Consider the following 21,969-nt stretch of genomic DNA (forward strand, 5'->3'; position numbering starts at 1 on the left):
TGAGCAAAGGATGATAGGGCAGGTCATTGTGAGCCAGCGGAAGGTGCCAGGAGGCTCATTGCAAGTGTGCCTGACGCAGCTTCGCATCCCCTTCTATCTGCAACAGTTTCATGTGGCTGAGAAGCATTGCTGTAGAGTTAGAGCATAAATGAGAAAAAGTGTTTCTCTCGCTGTGATAATGCATTTCAAGCAAGCTATAGGCTTTGTGGTAAAATTTTTCTCCATATATGGCACATGTGTGCCACGTCCAAAAAAGCACTCCACTCGCTCAGAGAAGAGCGTTTTGGCACTTATGGAACACATTTAGTGTGATGTGCATTATTGCTTGGCACACACAACCATTGTCGAAAATGCACTTTATTCGCTCTCAAACACATTTTGAGCAAAGGATGATAGGGCAGGTCATTGTGAGCCAGCGGAAGATGCCAGGAGGCTCATTCCAAGTGTGCCTGACGCAGCTTCGCATCCCGTTGTATCTGCAACAGTTTCATGTGGCTGAGAAGCATTGCTGTAGCGTTAGAGCATAAATGAGAAAAAGTGTTTCTCTCGCTGTGATAATGCATTTCAAGCAAGCTATAGCCTTTGTGGTTAAAATTTTCTCCATATATGGCACATGTGTGTCACGTCCAAAAAAGCACTCCACTCGCTCAGAGAAGAGCGTTTTGGCACTTATGGAACACATTTAGTGTGATGTGCATTATTGCTTGGCACACACAACCCTTGTTCGAAAATGCACTTTATTCGCTCTCAAACACATTTTGAGCAAAGGATGATAGGGCAGGTCATTGTGAGCCAGCGGAAGGTGCCAGGAGGCTCATTCCAAGTGTGCCTGACGCAGCTTCGCATCCCGTTGTATCTGCAACAGTTTCATGTGGCTGAGAAGCATTGCTGTAGCGTTAGAGCATAAATGAGAAAAAGTGTTTCTCTCGCTGTGATAATGCATTTCAAGCAAGCTATAGGCTTTGTGGTTAAAATTTTCTCCATATATGGCACATGTGTGTCACGTCCAAAAAAGCACTCCACTCGCTCAGAGAAGAGCGTTTTGGCACTTATGGAACACATTTAGTGTGATGTGCATTATTGCTTGGCACACACAACTATTGTCGAAAATGCACTTTATTCGCTCTCAAACACGTTTTGAGCAAAGTATGATAGGGCAGGTCATTGTGAGCCAGCGGAAGGTGCCAGGAGGCTCATTGCAAGTGTGCCTGACGCAGCTTCGCATCCCCTTCTATCTGCAACAGTTTCATGTGGCTGAGAAGCATTGCTGTAGAGTTAGAGCATAAATGAGAACAAGTGTTTCTCTCGCTGTGATAATGCATTTCAAGCAGCTATAGGCTTTGTGGTAAAAATTTTCTCCATATATGGCACATGTGTGTCACGTCCAAAAAAGCACTCCACTCGCTCAGAGAAGAGCGTTTTGGCACCTATGGAACACATTTAGTGTGATGTGCATTATTGCTTGGCACACACATCCATTGTCGAAAATGCACTTTATTCGCTCTCAAACATGTTTTGAGCAAAGGATGATAGGGCAGGTCATTGTGAGCCAGCGGAAGGTGCCAGGAGGCTCATTCCAAGTGTGCCTGACGCAGCTTCGCATCCCGTTGTATCTGCAACAGTTTCATGTGGCTGAGAAGCATTGCTGTAGCGTTAGAGCATAAATGAGAAAAAGTGTTTCTCTCGCTGTGATAATGCATTTCAAGCAAGCTATAGGCTTTGTGGTAAAAATTTTCTCCATATATGGCACATGTGTGCCACGTCCAAAAAAGCACTCCACTCGCTCAGAGAAGAGCGTTTTGGCACTTATGGAACACATTTAGTTTGATGTGCATTACTGCTTGGCACACACAACCATTGTCGAAAATAAACTTTATTCGCTCTCAAACACATTTTGAGCAAAGGATGATAGGGCAGGTCATTGTGAGCCAGCGGAAGGTGCCAGGAGGCTCATTCTAAGTGTGCCTGACGCAGCTTCGCATCCCCTTCTATCTGCAACATTTTCATGTGGCTGAGAAGCATTGCTGTAGAGTTAGAGCATAAATGAGAAAAAGTGTTTCTCTCGCTGTGATAATGCATTTCAAGCAAGTTATAGGCTTTGTGGTAAAAATTTTCTCCATATATGGCACATGTGTGCCACGTCCAAAAAAGCACTCCACTCGCTCAGAGAAGAGCGTTTTGGCACTTATGGAACACATTTAGTGTGATGTGCATTATTGCTTGGCACACACAACCATTGTCGAAAATGCACTTTATTCGCTCTCAAACATGTTTTGAGCAAAGGATGATAGGGCAGGTCATTGTGAGCCAGCGGAAGGTGCCAGGAGGCTCATTCCAAGTGTGCCTGACGCAGCTTCGCATCCCCTTCGATCTGCAACAGTTTCATGTGGCTGAGAAGCATTGCTGTAGCGTTAGAGCATAAATGAGAAAAAGTGTTTCTCTCGCTGTGATAATGCATTTCAAGCAAGCTATAGGCTTTGTGGTTAAAATTTTCTCCATATATGGCACATGTGTGTCACGTCCAAAAAAGCACTCCACTCGCTCAGAGAAGAGCGTTTTGGCACTTATGGAACACATTTAGTGTGATGTGCATTATTGCTTGGCACACACAACCATTGTCGAAAATGCACTTTATTCGCTCTCAAACATGTTTTGAGCAAAGGATGATAGGGCAGGTCATTGTGAGCCAGCGGAAGGTGCCAGGAGGCTCATTGCAAGTGTGCCTGACGCAGCTTCGCATCCCCTTCTATCTGCAACAGTTTCATGTGGCTGAGAAGCATTGCTGTAGAGTTAGAGCATAAATGAGAAAAAGTGTTTCTCTCGCTGTGATAATGCATTTCAAGCAAGCTATAGGCTTTGTGGTAAAAATTTTCTCCATATGGCACATGTGTGCCACGTCCAAAAAAGCACTCCACTCGCTCAGAGAAGAGCGTTTTGGCACTTATGGAACACATTTAGTTTGATGTGCATTACTGCTTGGCACACACAACCATTGTCGAAAATGCACTTTATTCGCTCTCAAACACATTTTGAGCAAAGGATGATAGGGCAGGTCATTGTGAGCCAGCGGAAGGTGCCAGGAGGCTCATTCTAAGTGTGCCTGACGTAGCTTCGCATCCCGTTCTATCTGCAACAGTTTCATGTGGCTGAGAAGCATTGCTGTAGCGTTAGAGCATAAATGAGAAAAAGTGTTTCTCTCGCTGTGATAATGCATTTCAAGCAAGCTATAGGCTTTGTGGTAAAAATGCTCTCCATATATGGCACATGTGTGCCACGTCCAAAAAAGCACTCCACTCGCTCAGAGAAGAGCGTTTTGGCACCTATGGAACACATTTAGTGTGATGTGCATTATTGCTTGGCACACACAACCATTGTCAAAAATGCACTTTATTCGCTCTCAAACATGTTTTGAGCAAAGGATGATAGGGCAGGTCATTGTGAGCCAGCGGAAGGTGCCAGGAGGCTCATTGCAAGTGGGCCTGACGCAGCTTCGCATCCCCTTCTATCTGCAACAGTTTCATGTGGCTGAGAAGCATTGCTGTAGAGTTAGAGCATAAATGAGAAAAAGTGTTTCTCTCGCTGTGATAATGCATTTCAAGCAAGCTATAGGCTTTGTGGTAAAAATTTTCTCCATATATGGCACATGTGTGCCACGTCCAAAAAAGCACTCCACTCGCTCAGAGAAGAGCGTTTTGGCACTTATGGAACACATTTAGTTTGATGTGCATTACTGCTTGGCACACACAACCATTGTCGAAAATAAACTTTATTCGCTCTCAAACACATTTTGAGCAAAGGATGATAGGGCAGGTCATTGTGAGCCAGCGGAAGGTGCCAGGAGGCTCATTCTAAGTGTGCCTGACGCAGCTTCGCATCCCCTTCTATCTGCAACATTTTCATGTGGCTGAGAAGCATTGCTGTAGAGTTAGAGCATAAATGAGAAAAAGTGTTTCTCTCGCTGTGATAATGCATTTCAAGCAAGTTATAGGCTTTGTGGTAAAAATTTTCTCCATATATGGCACATGTGTGCCACGTCCAAAAAAGCACTCCACTCGCTCAGAGAAGAGCGTTTTGGCACTTATGGAACACATTTAGTGTGATGTGCATTATTGCTTGGCACACACAACCATTGTCGAAAATGCACTTTATTCGCTCTCAAACATGTTTTGAGCAAAGGATGATAGGGCAGGTCATTGTGAGCCAGCGGAAGGTGCCAGGAGGCTCATTCCAAGTGTGCCTGACGCAGCTTCGCATCCCCTTCGATCTGCAACAGTTTCATGTGGCTGAGAAGCATTGCTGTAGCGTTAGAGCATAAATGAGAAAAAGTGTTTCTCTCGCTGTGATAATGCATTTCAAGCAAGCTATAGGCTTTGTGGTTAAAATTTTCTCCATATATGGCACATGTGTGTCACGTCCAAAAAAGCACTCCACTCGCTCAGAGAAGAGCGTTTTGGCACTTATGGAACACATTTAGTGTGATGTGCATTATTGCTTGGCACACACAACCATTGTCGAAAATGCACTTTATTCGCTCTCAAACATGTTTTGAGCAAAGGATGATAGGGCAGGTCATTGTGAGCCAGCGGAAGGTGCCAGGAGGCTCATTGCAAGTGTGCCTGACGCAGCTTCGCATCCCCTTCTATCTGCAACAGTTTCATGTGGCTGAGAAGCATTGCTGTAGAGTTAGAGCATAAATGAGAAAAAGTGTTTCTCTCGCTGTGATAATGCATTTCAAGCAAGCTATAGGCTTTGTGGTAAAAATTTTCTCCATATGGCACATGTGTGCCACGTCCAAAAAAGCACTCCACTCGCTCAGAGAAGAGCGTTTTGGCACTTATGGAACACATTTAGTGTGATGTGCATTACTGCTTGGCACACACAACCATTGTCGAAAATGCACTTTATTCGCTCTCAAACACATTTTGAGCAAAGGATGATAGGGCAGGTCATTGTGAGCCAGCGGAAGGTGCCAGGAGGCTCATTCCAAGTGTGCCTGACGCAGCTTCGCATCCCGTTGTATCTGCAACAGTTTCATGTGGCTGAGAAGCATTGCTGTAGCGTTAGAGCATAAATGAGAAAAAGTGTTTCTCTCGCTGTGATAATGCATTTCAAGCAAGCTATAGGCTTTGTGGTTAAAAATTTCTCCATATATGGCACATGTGTGTCACGTCCAAAAAAGCACTCCACTCGCTCAGAGAAGAGCGTTTTGGCACTTATGGAACACATTTAGTGTGATGTGCATTATTGCTTGGCACACACAACCATTGTCGAAAATGCACTTTATTCGCTCTCAAACATGTTTTGAGCAAAGGATGATAGGGCAGGTCATTGTGAGCCAGCGGAAGGTGCCAGGAGGCTAATTCCAAGTGTGCCTGACGCAGCTTCGCATCCCCTTCGATCTGCAACAGTTTCATGTGGCTGAGAAGCATTGCTGTAGCGTTAGAGCATAAATGAGAAAAAGTGTTTCTCTCGCTGTGATAATGCATTTCAAGCAAGCTATAGGCTTTGTGGTTAAAATTTTCTCCATATATGGCACATGTGTGTCACGTCCAAAAAAGCACTCCACTCGCTCAGAAGAGCGTTTTGGCACTTATGGAACACATTTAGTGTGATGTGCATTATTGCTTGGCACACACAACCATTGTTCGAAAATGCACTTTATTCGCTCTCAAACACATTTTGAGCAAAGGATGATAGGGCAGGTCATTGTGAGCCAGCGGAAGGTGCCAGGAGGCTCATTCCAAGTGTGCCTGACGCAGCTTCGCATCCCCTTCGATCTGCAACAGTTTCATGTGGCTGAGAAGCATTGCTGTAGCGTTAGAGCATAAATGAGAAAAAGTGTTTCTCTCGCTGTGATAATGCATTTCAAGCAAGCTATAGGCTTTGTGGTTAAAATTTTCTCCATATATGGCACATGTGTGTCACGTCCAAAAAAGCACTCCACTCGCTCAGAGAAGAGCGTTTTGGCACTTATGGAACACATTTAGTGTGATGTGCATTATTGCTTGGCACACACAACCATTGTCGAAAATGCACTTTATTCGCTCTCAAACATGTTTTGAGCAAAGGATGATAGGGCAGGTCATTGTGAGCCAGCGGAAGGTGCCAGGAGGCTCATTGCAAGTGTGCCTGACGCAGCTTCGCATCCCCTTCTATCTGCAACAGTTTCATGTGGCTGAGAAGCATTGCTGTAGAGTTAGAGCATAAATGAGAAAAAGTGTTTCTCTCGCTGTGATAATGCATTTCAAGCAAGCTATAGGCTTTGTGGTAAAATTTTTCTCCATATATGGCACATGTGTGCCACGTCCAAAAAAGCACTCCACTCGCTCAGAGAAGAGCGTTTTGGCACTTATGGAACACATTTAGTGTGATGTGCATTATTGCTTGGCACACACAACCATTGTCGAAAATGCACTTTATTCGCTCTCAAACACATTTTGAGCAAAGGATGATAGGGCAGGTCATTGTGAGCCAGCGGAAGATGCCAGGAGGCTCATTCCAAGTGTGCCTGACGCAGCTTCGCATCCCGTTGTATCTGCAACAGTTTCATGTGGCTGAGAAGCATTGCTGTAGCGTTAGAGCATAAATGAGAAAAAGTGTTTCTCTCGCTGTGATAATGCATTTCAAGCAAGCTATAGCCTTTGTGGTTAAAATTTTCTCCATATATGGCACATGTGTGTCACGTCCAAAAAAGCACTCCACTCGCTCAGAGAAGAGCGTTTTGGCACCTATGGAACACATTTAGTGTGATGTGCATTATTGCTTGGCACACACAACCATTGTCAAAAATGCACTTTATTCGCTCTCAAACATGTTTTGAGCAAAGGATGATAGGGCAGGTCATTGTGAGCCAGCGGAAGGTGCCAGGAGGCTCATTGCAAGTGGGCCTGACGCAGCTTCGCATCCCCTTCTATCTGCAACAGTTTCATGTGGCTGAGAAGCATTGCTGTAGAGTTAGAGCATAAATGAGAAAAAGTGTTTCTCTCGCTGTGATAATGCATTTCAAGCAAGCTATAGGCTTTGTGGTAAAAATTTTCTCCATATATGGCACATGTGTGCCACGTCCAAAAAAGCACTCCACTCGCTCAGAGAAGAGCGTTTTGGCACTTATGGAACACATTTAGTTTGATGTGCATTACTGCTTGGCACACACAACCATTGTCGAAAATAAACTTTATTCGCTCTCAAACACATTTTGAGCAAAGGATGATAGGGCAGGTCATTGTGAGCCAGCGGAAGGTGCCAGGAGGCTCATTCTAAGTGTGCCTGACGCAGCTTCGCATCCCCTTCTATCTGCAACATTTTCATGTGGCTGAGAAGCATTGCTGTAGAGTTAGAGCATAAATGAGAAAAAGTGTTTCTCTCGCTGTGATAATGCATTTCAAGCAAGTTATAGGCTTTGTGGTAAAAATTTTCTCCATATATGGCACATGTGTGCCACGTCCAAAAAAGCACTCCACTCGCTCAGAGAAGAGCGTTTTGGCACTTATGGAACACATTTAGTGTGATGTGCATTATTGCTTGGCACACACAACCATTGTCGAAAATGCACTTTATTCGCTCTCAAACATGTTTTGAGCAAAGGATGATAGGGCAGGTCATTGTGAGCCAGCGGAAGGTGCCAGGAGGCTCATTCCAAGTGTGCCTGACGCAGCTTCGCATCCCCTTCGATCTGCAACAGTTTCATGTGGCTGAGAAGCATTGCTGTAGCGTTAGAGCATAAATGAGAAAAAGTGTTTCTCTCGCTGTGATAATGCATTTCAAGCAAGCTATAGGCTTTGTGGTTAAAATTTTCTCCATATATGGCACATGTGTGTCACGTCCAAAAAAGCACTCCACTCGCTCAGAGAAGAGCGTTTTGGCACTTATGGAACACATTTAGTGTGATGTGCATTATTGCTTGGCACACACAACCATTGTCGAAAATGCACTTTATTCGCTCTCAAACATGTTTTGAGCAAAGGATGATAGGGCAGGTCATTGTGAGCCAGCGGAAGGTGCCAGGAGGCTCATTGCAAGTGTGCCTGACGCAGCTTCGCATCCCCTTCTATCTGCAACAGTTTCATGTGGCTGAGAAGCATTGCTGTAGAGTTAGAGCATAAATGAGAAAAAGTGTTTCTCTCGCTGTGATAATGCATTTCAAGCAAGCTATAGGCTTTGTGGTAAAAATTTTCTCCATATGGCACATGTGTGCCACGTCCAAAAAAGCACTCCACTCGCTCAGAGAAGAGCGTTTTGGCACTTATGGAACACATTTAGTGTGATGTGCATTACTGCTTGGCACACACAACCATTGTCGAAAATGCACTTTATTCGCTCTCAAACACATTTTGAGCAAAGGATGATAGGGCAGGTCATTGTGAGCCAGCGGAAGGTGCCAGGAGGCTCATTCTAAGTGTGCCTGACGTAGCTTCGCATCCCGTTCTATCTGCAACAGTTTCATGTGGCTGAGAAGCATTGCTGTAGAGTTAGAGCATAAATGAGAAATAGTGTTTCTCTCGCTGTGATAATGCATTTCAAGCAAGCTATAGGCTTTGTGGTTAAAATTTTCTCCATATATGGCACATGTGTGCCACGTCCAAAAAAGCACTCCACTCGCTCAGAGAAGAGCGTTTTGGCACTTATGGAACACATTTAGTGTGATGTGCATTACTGCTTGGCACACACAACCATTGTCGAAAATAAACTTTATTCGCTCTCAAACACATTTTGAGCAAAGGATGATAGGGCAGGTCATTGTGAGCCAGCGGAAGGTGCCAGGAGGCTCATTCTAAGTGTGCCTGACGCAGCTTCGCATCCCGTTGTATCTGCAACAGTTTCATGTGGCTGAGAAGCATTGCTGTAGCGTTAGAGCATAAATGAGAAAAAGTGTTTCTCTCGCTGTGATAATGCATTTCAAGCAAGCTATAGGCTTTGTGGTAAAAATGCTCTCCATATATGGCACATGTGTGCCACGTCCAAAAAAGCACTCCACTCGCTCAGAGAAGAGCGTTTTGGCAGTTATGGAACACATTTAGTGTGATGTGCATTATTGCTTGGCACACACAACCATTGTCGAAAATGCACTTTATTCGCTCTCAAACATGTTTTGAGCAAAGGATGATAGGGCAGGTCATTGTGAGCCAGCGGAAGGTGCCAGGAGGCTCATTGCAAGTGTGCCTGACGCAGCTTCGCATCCCGTTCTATCTGCAACAGTTTCATGTGGCTGAGAAGCATTGCTGTAGAGTTAGAGCATAAATGAGAAAAAGTGTTTCTCTCGCTGTGATAATGTATTACAAGCAAGCTATAGGCTTTGTGGTAAAAATTTTCTGCGTATATGGCACATGTGTGTCACGTCCAAAAAAGCACTCCACTCGCTCAGAGAAGAGCGTTTTGGCACTTATGGAACACATTTAGTGTGATGTGCATTATTGCTTGGCACACACAACCATTGTTCGAAAATGCACTTTATTCGCTCTCAAACACATTTTGAGCAAAGGATGATAGGGCAGGTCATTGTGAGCCAGCGGAAGGTGCCAGGAGGCTCATTCCAAGTGTGCTTCGCATCCCTTTCTATCTGCAACAGTTTGATGTGGCTGAGAAGCACTGCTTTGGAGTTAGAGCGAAAATGAGAAAAAGTGTTTCACTCGCTGTGGCTGGACTCACACAACGTGTTAACAAGACTTGGCCGTAATTTACAAAATACATGTAACTTACTTATTATTTATTTTCTTAAAGTTGGGAAACCCCTGGCGACAAGTCGTTTAAAGTCAGCTGGGATAGACTGAAGACAAGCGACACAGGAAATGGATGGATCGAGGGAACACAACCCGGAAGCTGCAGCGGAAGTTCAGTGACGTCACCATGCCAATTCACTATAAAGCTGGAAACAGAGCATCTTTGCTCGCTAAACTTGCCGGACAGTGAGCGGACGCATTGAAGAAAACTTCCATCTTTGTGTGGTTTAAGCTGGCAACCTTACCCAAATTTCCCACTCGTCACCTGGCGATTATTGAGACGGACATGGAGAAGAGCGGAGTTACGGGCACTTTAATGTTGCGTTCAGGTGCAGTTGGAGAAAGCGCCGTGCCGGTTGTCTCGACTGGAGCCGTTAACCGCAGCATCCCGCCGAAACAGCGACCTGTTGGGCTGAAAGTGATGCTACAGGGCGACTCACCCCATGGAAGTCATCGCCCTGACAGCGGTGATGCATCCCGAATCCTGTTGTGTCCTCCGGAGCTCCAGACCCCCGGGGTGGACGGCGTCCTGGAAGGAGACACAAGGCGCCTCATCGGCCGTTGTCTCACTGACTTTACCGGGCTGTCCACGGCTGAGTGGATGCAAAGTAAAGCTCAGTCCACAATGCAGAAGGTTGTGGTGGAGTTGGTGGACAAGCACATGTTTAAATTCAATGGTAAGTTCGTGTTTTATGTTCATAACTTATCGTTTAAACGTTATTTGATCCGTTAGCGACCGTTATGATGAGCGTCCTGTATATTTATGAATACTAAGTAATTAAATATTATAGTTTATGAACTGTTAATCCGTTCTTTTGAATGCACATATGTTTATGTTACTACAAACAGAAGAATATAGTAGAATTTTTTGATCCTTTGAAGGCATCATCAACCAACTGTCATTGGACCAAAAAGGGGACAACATGGCCTTCATTCAGGACGTGGCCCAGAGTCTGTTTGCTGATGGAACCACCAACTGGGGCCGCGTTGCCACCCTGGTGGCCTTTGGCGCCATAGTGTCTCGGTACCTGAAGAACAACGGGCGAGCCTGCTGCGTGGAGAAGGTGGCCCGGGAGATCTCCAACTATCTGCTGTCACACCATCGCACGTGGCTGGTGGTGCACAACTCTTGGGTAAGTCATGGCTGCTAAGTCATGTGACTTTACGCTGAGGAAAAATCCCCAACGTATCAACTGTATCTTTATGGTGTCTTCAGGATGGTTTTGTGGAGTTCTTTGAGAAAACTGACCCACAGACCACAGCTCTTGGCCTTGGTTGGACTGTCCAGTGTCATGGCCGGGATCGCCTTTTTATTCAGATAAATTCCATGGGCACTTTTATTATACTTTGGAAAAGTTATTTTTTTTGTGTGTTAAAGAAACAGCCTTTTTGACGGCACTAAATATTTAATAACTATTTTTGACTATGCAACATTGCACAAAGTATTGTTAAAAGATTGTTCTGTAAATATGTTCATAAACACTTTCAAATCTTGTTTTTGTCTTTCCTTTTACAGAAAATAGGGTCAGGCTCATCCTCACGAGATTTATTTTATTTTATTTAATTTTCTACCGCTCATCCTCACGAGTATTTTTATTTTATTAATATATATAAAGCAGTATTTAGATTGGCTGCATGTAATACCAACAATCACCACATGAGTGCAGTACAGTACTGCATATGTTCTTTGGAAACTATATTTTATATTATTTTATTCATTTTCTACCGCGCATCCTCACAAGTATTTTATTTTATTGTATTTTATTAATTTTCTACTGCTCATCCTCACGAGTATTTTCTTTGATTAATTTTTCATTATTTTATTATTATAAGTATTTTTGTCACTTCCTTTTGACAAGGACAGACATGGGTGGCGTGAGCTCTGGCTGTTACAAATATGACGGCACTAAATATTTAAACTATTTTTGACTATGCAAAATGGCACAAAGTAATTTGGCCGTATGTAATACCAACAATCACCACATGAGTGCAGTAAAGTACTGCATATATTCTCTTTAGAAACTATACTTCTGGAGTCCATAAACATTAAAGTTCAATTTAAAAATCAATATACTCCTAAATTAGCTGGTAATATATAATATGTATGTATATATTTATTTAAGTAGAGCTACAATATGCAAGAGCTAAGGCTTCTAAGTGGTGATAATGGCTTCCCCAAGGGCATCAACAGCCTGGAACCGAGAGCCATTTTTAGAAACTTCCATGCCATCCATCCCCAAATGTTCTTATGGGATTGAAACATGCGGGAAGATACGGCATAGCCCACAAGAAAGATGGTATTCTCTATCCCCTCCCTAAAAATCATGACAATGTATTTTAATAAATGAGTACGAGCGCATGTGTTGCTGTATGTGTTCCATCAACAAAGATGTCTTGTTTCTGTCACTGGGATATCATGTGGACTGGTGCATGTCTCCACTGTTGTCATTATCCATCTGTTGGGTATGCATGGATGATCTAACCACTAACCATTTTCAAAGAAAATACTCTTTCTCAATGATATCGATACAAAAGACCGCCACTATAATCCTTGTACATAACACAAATACAGTATAATACTGTCAGGATGTCAGTGTAAACATGAGACCATGTGACACAACCAGGAAGTTTGAGGTCCAACGCAGCCCATGTTGTGGCAAGCTAACAGATGCTAACATTAAAAACCCATTAAGAACAAGCTAACAGATGCTAACATTAAAAAACACTAAGAACATGGCTGTACTCACACAGCGTGTTAACAAGACTTGACCGGAATTTACAAAAAACACGTAACTTACTTATTATTTATTTCCTTAAAGTTGGGAAACCCCTGGCGACAAGTCGTTTAAAGTCAGCTGGGATAGACTGAAGACAAGCGACACAGGAAATAGATGGATGGAGGGAACGCAACTCGGAAGCTGCAGCGGAAGTTCAGTGACGTCACCATGCCAAGTCACTATAAAGCTGGAAACACATCATTTTTAATCGTTAAACTTGCCGGCCAGTGAGCGGACGCGTTGAAGAAAACTTCCATCTTTCTGTGGTTTAAGCCAGCAACCTTACCCGAGTTTCCCACTCGTCATCTGGCGATTATTGCGACGGACATGGAGAAGAGAGGAGTTACGGGCACTTTAATGTTGCGTTCAGGTGCAGTTGGAGAAAGCGCCGTGCCGGTTGTTGCGGCTGGAGCCGTTAACCGCAGCATCCCGCCGAAACAGCGACCTGTCGGGCTGAAGGTGATGCTCCAGGGCGACTCACCCCATGGAAGTCATCGCCCTGACAGCGGTGATGCATCCCGAATCCTGTTGTGTCCTCCGGAGCTCCAGACCCCCGGGATGGACGACGTCCTGGAAGAAGACACAAGGCGCCTCATCGGCCGTTGTCTCACTGACTTTACCGGGCTGTCCACGGCTGAGTGGATGCAAAGTAAAGCTCAGTCTACAATGCAGAAGGTTGTGGTGGAGTTGGTGGACAAGCACATGTTTAAATTCAATGGTAAGTTCGTGTTTTATGTTCATAACTTATCGTTTAAAAGTTATTTGAGACGTTAGCGACGGTTATGATGATATATGTATATTTATGAATACTAAGTCATTAAATATTATAGTTTATGAACTGTTAATCTGTTCTTTTGAATGCACATATGTTTATGTTAGCACAAACAGAAAGTTATAGTAGAATTTTTTGATCCTTTGAAGGCATCATCAACCAACTGTCATTGGACCAAAAAGGGGACGACATGGCCTTCATTCAGGACGTGGCCCAGAGTCTGTTTGCTGATGGAACCACCAACTGGGGCCGCGTTGCCACCCTGGTGGCCTTTGGCGCCGTGGTGTCTCGGTACCTGAAGAACAACGGGCGAGCCTGCTGCGTGGAGAAGGTGGCCCGGGAGATCTTCAACTATCTGCTGTCACACCATCGCACGTGGCTGGTGGTGCACAACTCTTGGGTAAGTCATGGCTGCTAAGTCATGTGAAAATCCCCCAACGTATCAACTGTATCTTTATGGTGTCTTCAGGATGGTTTTGTGGAGTTCTTTGAGAAAACTGACCCACAGACCACAGCTCTTGGCCTTGGTTGGACTGTCCAGTGTCATGGCCGTGATGAGCGTCCTGTATATTTATGAATACTAAGTAATTAAATATTATAGTTTATGAACTGTTAATCCGTTCTTTTGAATGCACATATGTTTATGTTACTACAAACAGAAGGTTATAGTAGAATTTTTTGATCCTTTGAAGGCATCATCAACCAACTGTCATTGGACCAAAAAGTGGACGACATGGCCTTCATCCGGGACGTGGCCCAGAGTCTGTTTGCTGATGGAACCACCAACTGGGGTCGCGTTACCACACTGGTGGCCTTTGGCGCCGTGGTCTCTCGGCACCTAAAGAACAAAGGGCGAGCCTGCTGCGTGGAGAAGGTGGCCCGGGAGATCTCCAACTATCTGCTGTCACACCATCGCACATGGCTGGTGGTGCACAACTCTTGGGTAAGTCATGGCTGCTAAGTCATGTGAAAATCCCCCAACGTATCAACTGTATCTTTATGGTGTCTTCAGGATGGTTTTGTGGAGTTCTTTGAGAAAACTGACCCACAGACCACAGCGAAGAACGCCCTCTTGGCCTTGGTTGGACTGTCCAGTGTCATGGCCGGGATCGCCTTTTTATTCAGATAAATTCCATGGGCACTTTTATGATACACTGCAAAAGTTATTTTTTTGTGTGTTAAAGAAACAGCCTTTTTGACGGCGCTAAATATTTAATAACTATTTTTGACTATGCAAAATTTGACAAAGTATTGTTAAAAGATTGTTCTGTAAATATGTTCATAAACAGTTTAAAATCTTGTTTTTGGCTTTCCTTTAACAGAAAATAGGTTCAGGCTCATCCTTACGAGTATTATTTTATTTCGTTTTATTTTATTTTATTTTATTCATTTTCTACCGCTCATCCTCACAAGTATTTTATTTTATTTTCATTTCATTCATTCAATTTCTACCGCTCATCCTCACGAGTATTTTATTTTCTTTTATTAATATATATAAAGCAGTATTTAGATTGGCTGTATGTAATACCAACAATCACCACATGAGTGCAGTGTAGTACTGTATATGTTCTTTAAAAACTATATTTTATTTTATTTTCATTCACTCATTTTCTACCGCTCATCCTCACGAGTATTTTATTTTATATTATTAATTTTTCATTATTTATTATTATTATTATTATTATAAGTATTTTTTGTCACTTCCTCTTGACAAGGACGGACACGGGCGACATGAGCTCTGGCTGTTACAAATATGACGGCACTAAATATTTAATAACTATTTTTGACTATGCAAAATGGCACAAAGTAGTTTGGCCGTATGCAATACCAACAATCACCACATGAGTCCATAAACCATAAAGTTCAATTTAAAAATCAAAATACTCCTAGATTAGCTGGTAATATTTAATATGTATGTACAGTAAACCTCGGATATATCGGAAATTTGCTCACAACGGACAGATAAAAAAGAACCAATTTTTCTGTAATGCATTGCCAATAAAAATTCATTGCATATATCGGATTTTTTATGACGGATTTCGCCTATTTCGGACAAAATCTCCAGTCCCGTTCCAATTTCCCTCGCATATATCGGATGGCCGCATCGTGGCCTTTAATCCATCTTTGATCCATGTTCACAGCCAAAGCTGAAGATTATAACATCTATGTATGAATTACAGACATGTACATGAGCATGTACAACGAAATGAAAATAAAAATTCTCAAATCTGTAGAAATGCCTTCTTGTTGCTATTAGCAAGGTTTAGAAACCAAACGATAAACGTAAGTGCAAACAATAATGACGTCACAGGCTATTGAAATGTATGGGAACTTGCTGACTTGTCAATAGCCTGTGACGTCATTATTGTTTGCGTTTACGTTTACCGTTTGGTTTCTAAACCTCCCTAATAGCAACAAGAAGGCATTTCTACAGATTTTTGAATTTTTTTTTATTTCGTTGTACATGCTCATGTACATGTCTGTAATTCATACAAAGATGTTATAATCTTCAGATTTGGCTGTGAACATGGATCAAAGAAAGTTCCCCCATGGCATTGCGCGTCCGTGTAATGAATGTGGCGGACATTTTCTGGTATACGCATATCACTCTTAAAAATGCTGGGTTAAAAACAACCCAATATGGGTTTTCCCAACCCAGCGCTGGTTAAATATTGGACCAACCTAGCGTTGAGTTACCTTAACCCAACAAGTTGGGTTGGTTATCTTAACCCAACAATTGGGTTGTTCATATGACCCAACGCTGGGTTCATATTTACTACACTGCTGGGTTATTTCAACCCAGCAAATTGGGCTGCCAATATGCCATATATTTATATTTATATTTATATTTATATTTATATTTATATTTATATTTATATTTATATTTATATTTATATTTATATTTATATTTATATTTATATTTATATTTATATTTATATTTATATTTTTACATAGTGGAAATCCCAACCCAGCAGAATACCTCAGAATACCCAATTAAATGACCCAACAGGGTCAACCCAGCGGTTGGGTCAAAAAACCAACCCAGCATTTTTAAGAGTGTAACGGATTTCGTTTATATCGGACAAAACCAGTGGGAACAATTGAATCCGATATATCTGAGGTTTACTGTATATATTTTTTAAGTAGAGCTGCAATATGCAAAAGCAAAGGCTTCTAAGTGGTGACAATGGCTTCCCCAAGGGCATCAACAGCCTGGAACCGAGAGCCGTTTTTAGAAACTTCCATGCCATCCATCCCCAAATGTTCTTATGGGATTGAAACATGCGGGAAGATACGGCATAGCCTACAAGAAAGATGCTATTCTCTATCCCCGCCCTAAAAATCATGACAATGTATTTTAATAAATGAGTACGAGCGCATGGTGTTGCTGTATTTGTTCCATCAACAAAGATGTCTGGTTTCTGTCACCGGGATATCATGTGGACTGGTGCATTTCTCCAGTCGTCATTATCCATCTGTTGGGTATGCATGGATGATCTAACCACTAACCATTTTCAAAGAAAATACTCTTTCTCAATGATATCGATACAAAAGACCTCCACTATAAACCTTGTACATAACACAAATACAGTATAATACTGTCAGGATATATCGGATAGCCGCACCATACCCCCAGACCCCCGGGGTGGACAGCGTCCTGGAAGGAGACACAAGGCGCCTCATCGGCCATTGTCTCACTGACTTTACCGGGCTGTCCACGGCTGAGTGGATGCAAAGTAAAGCTCAGTCTACAATGCAGAAGGTTGTGGTGGAGTTGGTGGACAAGCACATGTTTAAATTCAATGGTAAGTTTGTGTTTTATGTTCATAACTTATCGTTTAAAAGTTATTTGAGACGTTAGCGACGGTTATGATGAGCGTCCTGTATATTTATGAATACTAAGTCATTAAATATTATAGTTTATGAACTGTTAATCTGTTCTTTTGAATGCACATATGTTTATGTTAGCACAAACAGAAAGTTATAGTAGAATTTTTTGATCCTTTGAAGGCATCATCAACCAACTGTCATTGGACCAAAAAGGGGACGACATGGCCTTCATTCAGGACGTGGCCCAGAGTCTGTTTGCTGATGGAACCACCAACTGGGGTCGCGTTGCCACCCTGGTGGCCTTTGGCGCCGTGGTGTCTCGGTACCTGAAGAACAACGGGCGAGCCTGCTGCGTGGAGAAGGTGGCCCGGGAGATCTTCAACTATCTGCTGTCACACCATCGCACGTGGCTGGTGGTGCACAACTCTTGGGTAAGTCATGGCTGCTAAGTCATGTGACTTTGCGCTGAGGAAATCCCCAACGTATCAACTGTATCTTTATGGTGTCTTCAGGATGGTTTTGTGGAGTTCTTTGAGAAAACTGACCCACAGACCACAGCTCTTGGCCTTGGTTGGACTGTCCAGTGTCATGGCCGGGATTGCCTTTTTATTCAGATAAATTCCATGGGCACTTTTATTATACTTTGGAAAAGTTATTTTTTTTGTGTGTTAAAGAAACAGCCTTTTTGACGGCACTAAATATTTAATAACTATTTTTGACTATGCAACATTGCACAAAGTATTGTTAAAAGATTGTTCTGTAAATATGTTCATAAACACTTTAAAATCTTGTTTTTGTCTTTCCTTTTACAGAAAATAGGGTCAGGCTCATCCTCACGAGATTTATTTTATTTTATTTAATTTTCTACCGCTCATCCTCACGAGTATTTTTATTTTATTAATATATATAAAGCAGTATTTAGATTGGCTGCATGTAATACCAACAATCACCACATGAGTGCAGTACAGTACTGCATATGTTCTTTGGAAACTATATTTTATATTATTTTATTCATTTTCTACCGCTCATCCTCACGAGTATTTTATTTTATTTTATTCATTTTCCACTGCTCATCCTCACGAGTATTTTATTTTATTAATTTTTCATTATTTTATTATTATAAGTATTTTTGTCACTTCCTTTTGACAAGGACAGACATGGGTGGCTTGAGCTCTGGCTGTTACAAATATGACGGCACTAAATATTTAAACTAATTTTGACTATGCAAAATGGCACAAAGTAGTTTGGCCGTATGTAATACCAACAATCACCACATGAGTGCAGTAAAGTACTGCATATATTCTCTTTAGAAACTATACTTCTGGAGTCCATAAACATTAAAGTTCAATTTAAAAATCAATATACTCCTAAATTAGCTGGTAATATATAATATGTATGTATATATTTATTTAAGTAGAGCTACAATATGCAAGAGCTAAGGCTTCTAAGTGGTGATAATTTGCTTCCCCAAGGGCATCAACAGCCTGGAACCGAGAGCCATTTTTAGAAACTTCCATGCCATCCATCCCCAAATGTTCTTATGGGATTGAAACATGCGGGAAGATACAGCATAGCCCACAAGAAAGATGCTATTCTCTATCCCCTCCCTAAAAATCATGACAATGTATTTTAATAAACGAGTACGAGCGCATGTGTTGCTGTATGTGTTCCATCAACAAAGATGTCTTGTTTCTGTCACTGGGATATCATGTGGACTGGTGCATGTCTCCACTGTTGTCATTATCCATCTGTTGGGTATGCATGGATGATCTAACCACTAACCATTTTCAAAGAAAATACTCTTTCTCAATGATATCGATACAAAAGACCGCCACTATAATCCTTGTACATAACACAAATACAGTATAATACTGTCAGGATGTCAGTGTAAACATGAGACCATGTGACACAACCAGGAAGTTTGAGGTCCAACACAGCCCATGTTGTGGCAAGCTAACAGATGCTAACATTAAAAACCCATTAAGAACAAGCTAACAGATGCTAACATTAAAAAAACACTAAGAACATGGCTGTACTCACACAGCGTGTTAACAAGACTTGACCGGAATTTACAAAAAACACGTAACTTACTTATTATTTATTTCCTTAAAGTTGGGACACCCCTGGCGACAAGTCGTTTAAAGTCAGCTGGGATAGACTGAAGACAAGCGACACAGGACATGGATGGATGGAGGGAACGCAACCCGGAAGCTGCAGCGGAAGTTCAGTGACGTCACCATGCCAAGTCACTATAAAGCTGGAAACACATCATTTTTAATCGTTAAACTTGCCGGCCAGTGAGCGGACGCGTTGAAGAAAACTTCCATCTTTCTGTGGTTTAAGCTAGCAACCTTACCCGAGTTTCCCACTCGTCACCTGGCGATTATTGAGACGGACATGGAGAAGAGCGGAGTTACGGGCACTTTAATGTTGCGTTCAGGTGCAGTTGGAGAAAGCGCCGTGCCGGTTGTTGCGGCTGGAGCCGTTAACCGCAGCATCCCGCCGAAACAGCGACCTGTCGGGCTGAAGGTGATGCTCCAGGGCGACTCACCCCATGGAAGTCATCGCCCTGACAGCGGTGATGCATCCCGAATCCTGTTGTGTTCTCCGGACCTCCAGACCCCCGGGATGGACGACGTCCTGGAAGGAGACACAAGGCGCCTCATCGGCCGTTGTCTCACTGACTTTACCGGGCTGTCCACGGCTGAGTGGATGCAAAGTAAAGCTCAGTCTACAATGCAGAAGGTTGTGGTGGAGTTGGTGGACAAGCACATGTTTAAATTCAATGGTAAGTTTGTGTTTTATGTTCATAACTTATCGTTTAAACGTTATTTGATCCGTTAGCGACCGTTATGATGAGCGTCCTGTATATTTATGAATACTAAGTAATTAAATATTATAGTTTATGAACTGTTAATCCGTTCTTTTGAATGCATAGTATATGTTTATGTTACTACAAACAGAAGGTTATAGTAGAATTTTTTGATCCTTTGAAGGCATCATCAACCAACTGTCATTGGACCAAAAAGTGGACGACATGGCCTTCATCCGGGACGTGGCCCAGAGTCTGTTTGCTGACGGAACCACCAACTGGGGTCGCGTTGCCACACTGGTGGCCTTTGGCGCCGTGGTGTCTCAGTACCTGAAGAACAACGGGCGAGCCTGCTGCGTGGAGAAGGTGGCCCGGGAGATCTCCAACTATCTGCTGTCACACCATCGCACGTGGCTGGTGGTGCACAACTCTTGGGTAAGTCATGGCTGCTAAGTCATGTGAAAATCCCCCAACGTATCAACTGTATCTTTATGGTGTCTTCAGGATGGCTTTGTAGAGTTTTTTGAGAAAACTGACCCACAGACCACAGCGAGAAACGCCCTCTTGGCCTTGGTTGGACTGTCCAGTGTCATGGCCGGGATCGCCTTTTTATTCAGATAAATTCCATGGGCACTTTTATGATACACTGCAAAAGTTATTTTTTTGTGTGTTAAAGAAACAGCCTTTTTGACGGCGCTAAATATTTAATAACTATTTTTGACTATGCAAAATTTCACAAAGTATTGTTAAAAGATTGTTCTGTAAATATGTTCATAAACAGTTTAAAATCTTGTTTTTGGCTTTCCTTTAACAGAAAATAGGTTCAGGCTCATCCTTACGAGTATTATTTTATTTCGTTTTATTTTATTTTATTCATTTTCTACCGCTCATCCTCACAAGTATTTTATTTTCATTTCATTTCATTCATTCAATTTCTACCGCTCATCCTCACGAGTATTTTATTTTATATTATTAATTTTTCATTATTTTATTATTATTATTATTATAAGTATTTTTTGTCACTTCCTCTTGACAAGGACGGACACGGGCGGCATGAGCTCTGGCTGTTACAAATATGACGGCACTAAATATTTAATAACTATTTTTGACTATGCAAAATGGCACAAAGTAGTTTGGCCGTATGTAATACCAACAATCACCACATGAGTCGATAAACCATAAAGTTCAATTTAAAAATCAAAATACTCCTAGATTAGCTGGTAATATATAATATGTATGTACAGTAAACCTCGGATATATCGGAAATTCGCTCACAACGGACAGATAAAAAAGAACCAATTTTTCTGTAATGCATTGCCAATAAAAATTCATTGCATATATCGGATTTTTTATGACGGATTTCGCCTATTTCGGACAAAATCTCCAGTCCCGTTCCAATTTCCCTCACATATATCGGATGGCCGCATCGTGGCCTTTGATCCATCTTTGATCCATGTTCACAGCCAAAGCTGAAGATTATAACATCTTTGTATGAATTACAGACATGTACATGAGCATGTACAACGAAATAAAAAAAAATTCTCAAATCTGTAGAAATGCCTTCTTGTTGCTATTAGCGAGGTTTAGAAACCAAACGATAAACGTAAGTGCAAACGATAATGATGTCACATGCTATTGAAATGTATGGGAACTAGCTGACTTGTCAATAGCCTGTGACGTCATTATCGTTTGCGTTTACGTTTACCGTTTGGTTTCTAAACCTCCCTAATAGCAACAAGAAGGCATTTCTACAGATTTTAGAACTTTTTTTTTTATTCCGTTGTACATGCTCATGTACATGTCTGTAATTCATACAAAGATGTTATAATCTTCAGATTTGGCTGTGAACATGGATCAAAGAAAGTTCCCCATGGCATTGCGCGTCCGTGTAATGAATGTGGCGGACATTTTCCGGTATACGCATATAACGGATTTCGCTTATATCGGACAAAACCAGTGGGAACAATTGAATCCGATATATCTGAGGTTTACTGTATATATTTTTTAAGTAGAGCTACAATATGCAAAAGCAAAGGCTTCTAAGTGGTGATAATGGCTTCC

General features: G+C 42.2%; 2 protein-coding genes, 1 long non-coding RNA gene and 2 pseudogenes across 6 annotated transcripts; 4 read left to right on the forward strand and 1 right to left on the reverse strand.

Moving 5' to 3' along the window:
• Positions 1-9,709: 9,709 nt before the first annotated feature.
• LOC144898645 (uncharacterized) lies at positions 9,710-13,591 on the reverse strand. Of its 2 annotated transcripts, XR_013627576.1 has the most exons (4): positions 12,780-13,591; positions 12,515-12,680; positions 9,962-10,309; positions 9,710-9,862 (listed from the first exon to the last, which is right to left on the reverse strand). It is a non-coding gene; the product is annotated as an uncharacterized LOC144898645 (long non-coding RNA). The 2 variants fall into 2 exon arrangements; XR_013627575.1 differs by having other exon boundaries at positions 9,710-10,309.
• Positions 9,944-11,211, forward strand: LOC131138762 (induced myeloid leukemia cell differentiation protein Mcl-1 homolog; annotated as a pseudogene). The gene is made up of 3 exons (XR_013627574.1): positions 9,944-10,393; positions 10,599-10,849; positions 10,933-11,211. The product of XR_013627574.1 is annotated as an induced myeloid leukemia cell differentiation protein Mcl-1 homolog (transcript).
• Positions 12,789-14,566, forward strand: LOC131138763 (induced myeloid leukemia cell differentiation protein Mcl-1 homolog). Its single transcript, XM_078791681.1, has 3 exons — positions 12,789-13,211; positions 13,415-13,665; positions 14,278-14,566. Exons 1-3 carry the CDS (start codon positions 12,821-12,823, stop codon positions 14,392-14,394), a joined length of 759 nt encoding a protein of 252 aa, XP_078647807.1. The 5' UTR covers positions 12,789-12,820; the 3' UTR covers positions 14,395-14,566.
• Positions 14,567-15,905: 1,339 nt separating this feature from the next.
• Positions 15,906-17,887, forward strand: LOC144898569 (induced myeloid leukemia cell differentiation protein Mcl-1 homolog; annotated as a pseudogene). The gene is made up of 4 exons (XR_013627460.1): positions 15,906-15,929; positions 16,903-17,071; positions 17,277-17,527; positions 17,609-17,887. The product of XR_013627460.1 is annotated as an induced myeloid leukemia cell differentiation protein Mcl-1 homolog (transcript).
• A 1,485-nt stretch (positions 17,888-19,372) lies between these two features.
• On the forward strand, positions 19,373-20,364 carry LOC144898647 (uncharacterized). Its single transcript, XM_078791683.1, has 2 exons — positions 19,373-19,884; positions 20,093-20,364. The coding sequence occupies exons 1-2, from the start codon at positions 19,494-19,496 to the stop codon at positions 20,359-20,361; spliced, it is 660 nt and encodes a 219-aa protein (XP_078647809.1). The 5' UTR covers positions 19,373-19,493; the 3' UTR covers positions 20,362-20,364.
• The last annotated feature ends 1,605 nt before the right edge of the window (positions 20,365-21,969 follow it).

Source organism: Doryrhamphus excisus, linkage group LG6 (genome assembly GCF_037039965.1).
Source record: "Doryrhamphus excisus strain RoL-2023G ecotype Guam linkage group LG6, RoL_Dexc_Guam_v1.1, whole genome shotgun sequence".
In the NCBI taxonomy this organism is placed as follows: Eukaryota; Metazoa; Chordata; class Actinopteri; order Syngnathiformes; family Syngnathidae; genus Doryrhamphus; species Doryrhamphus excisus.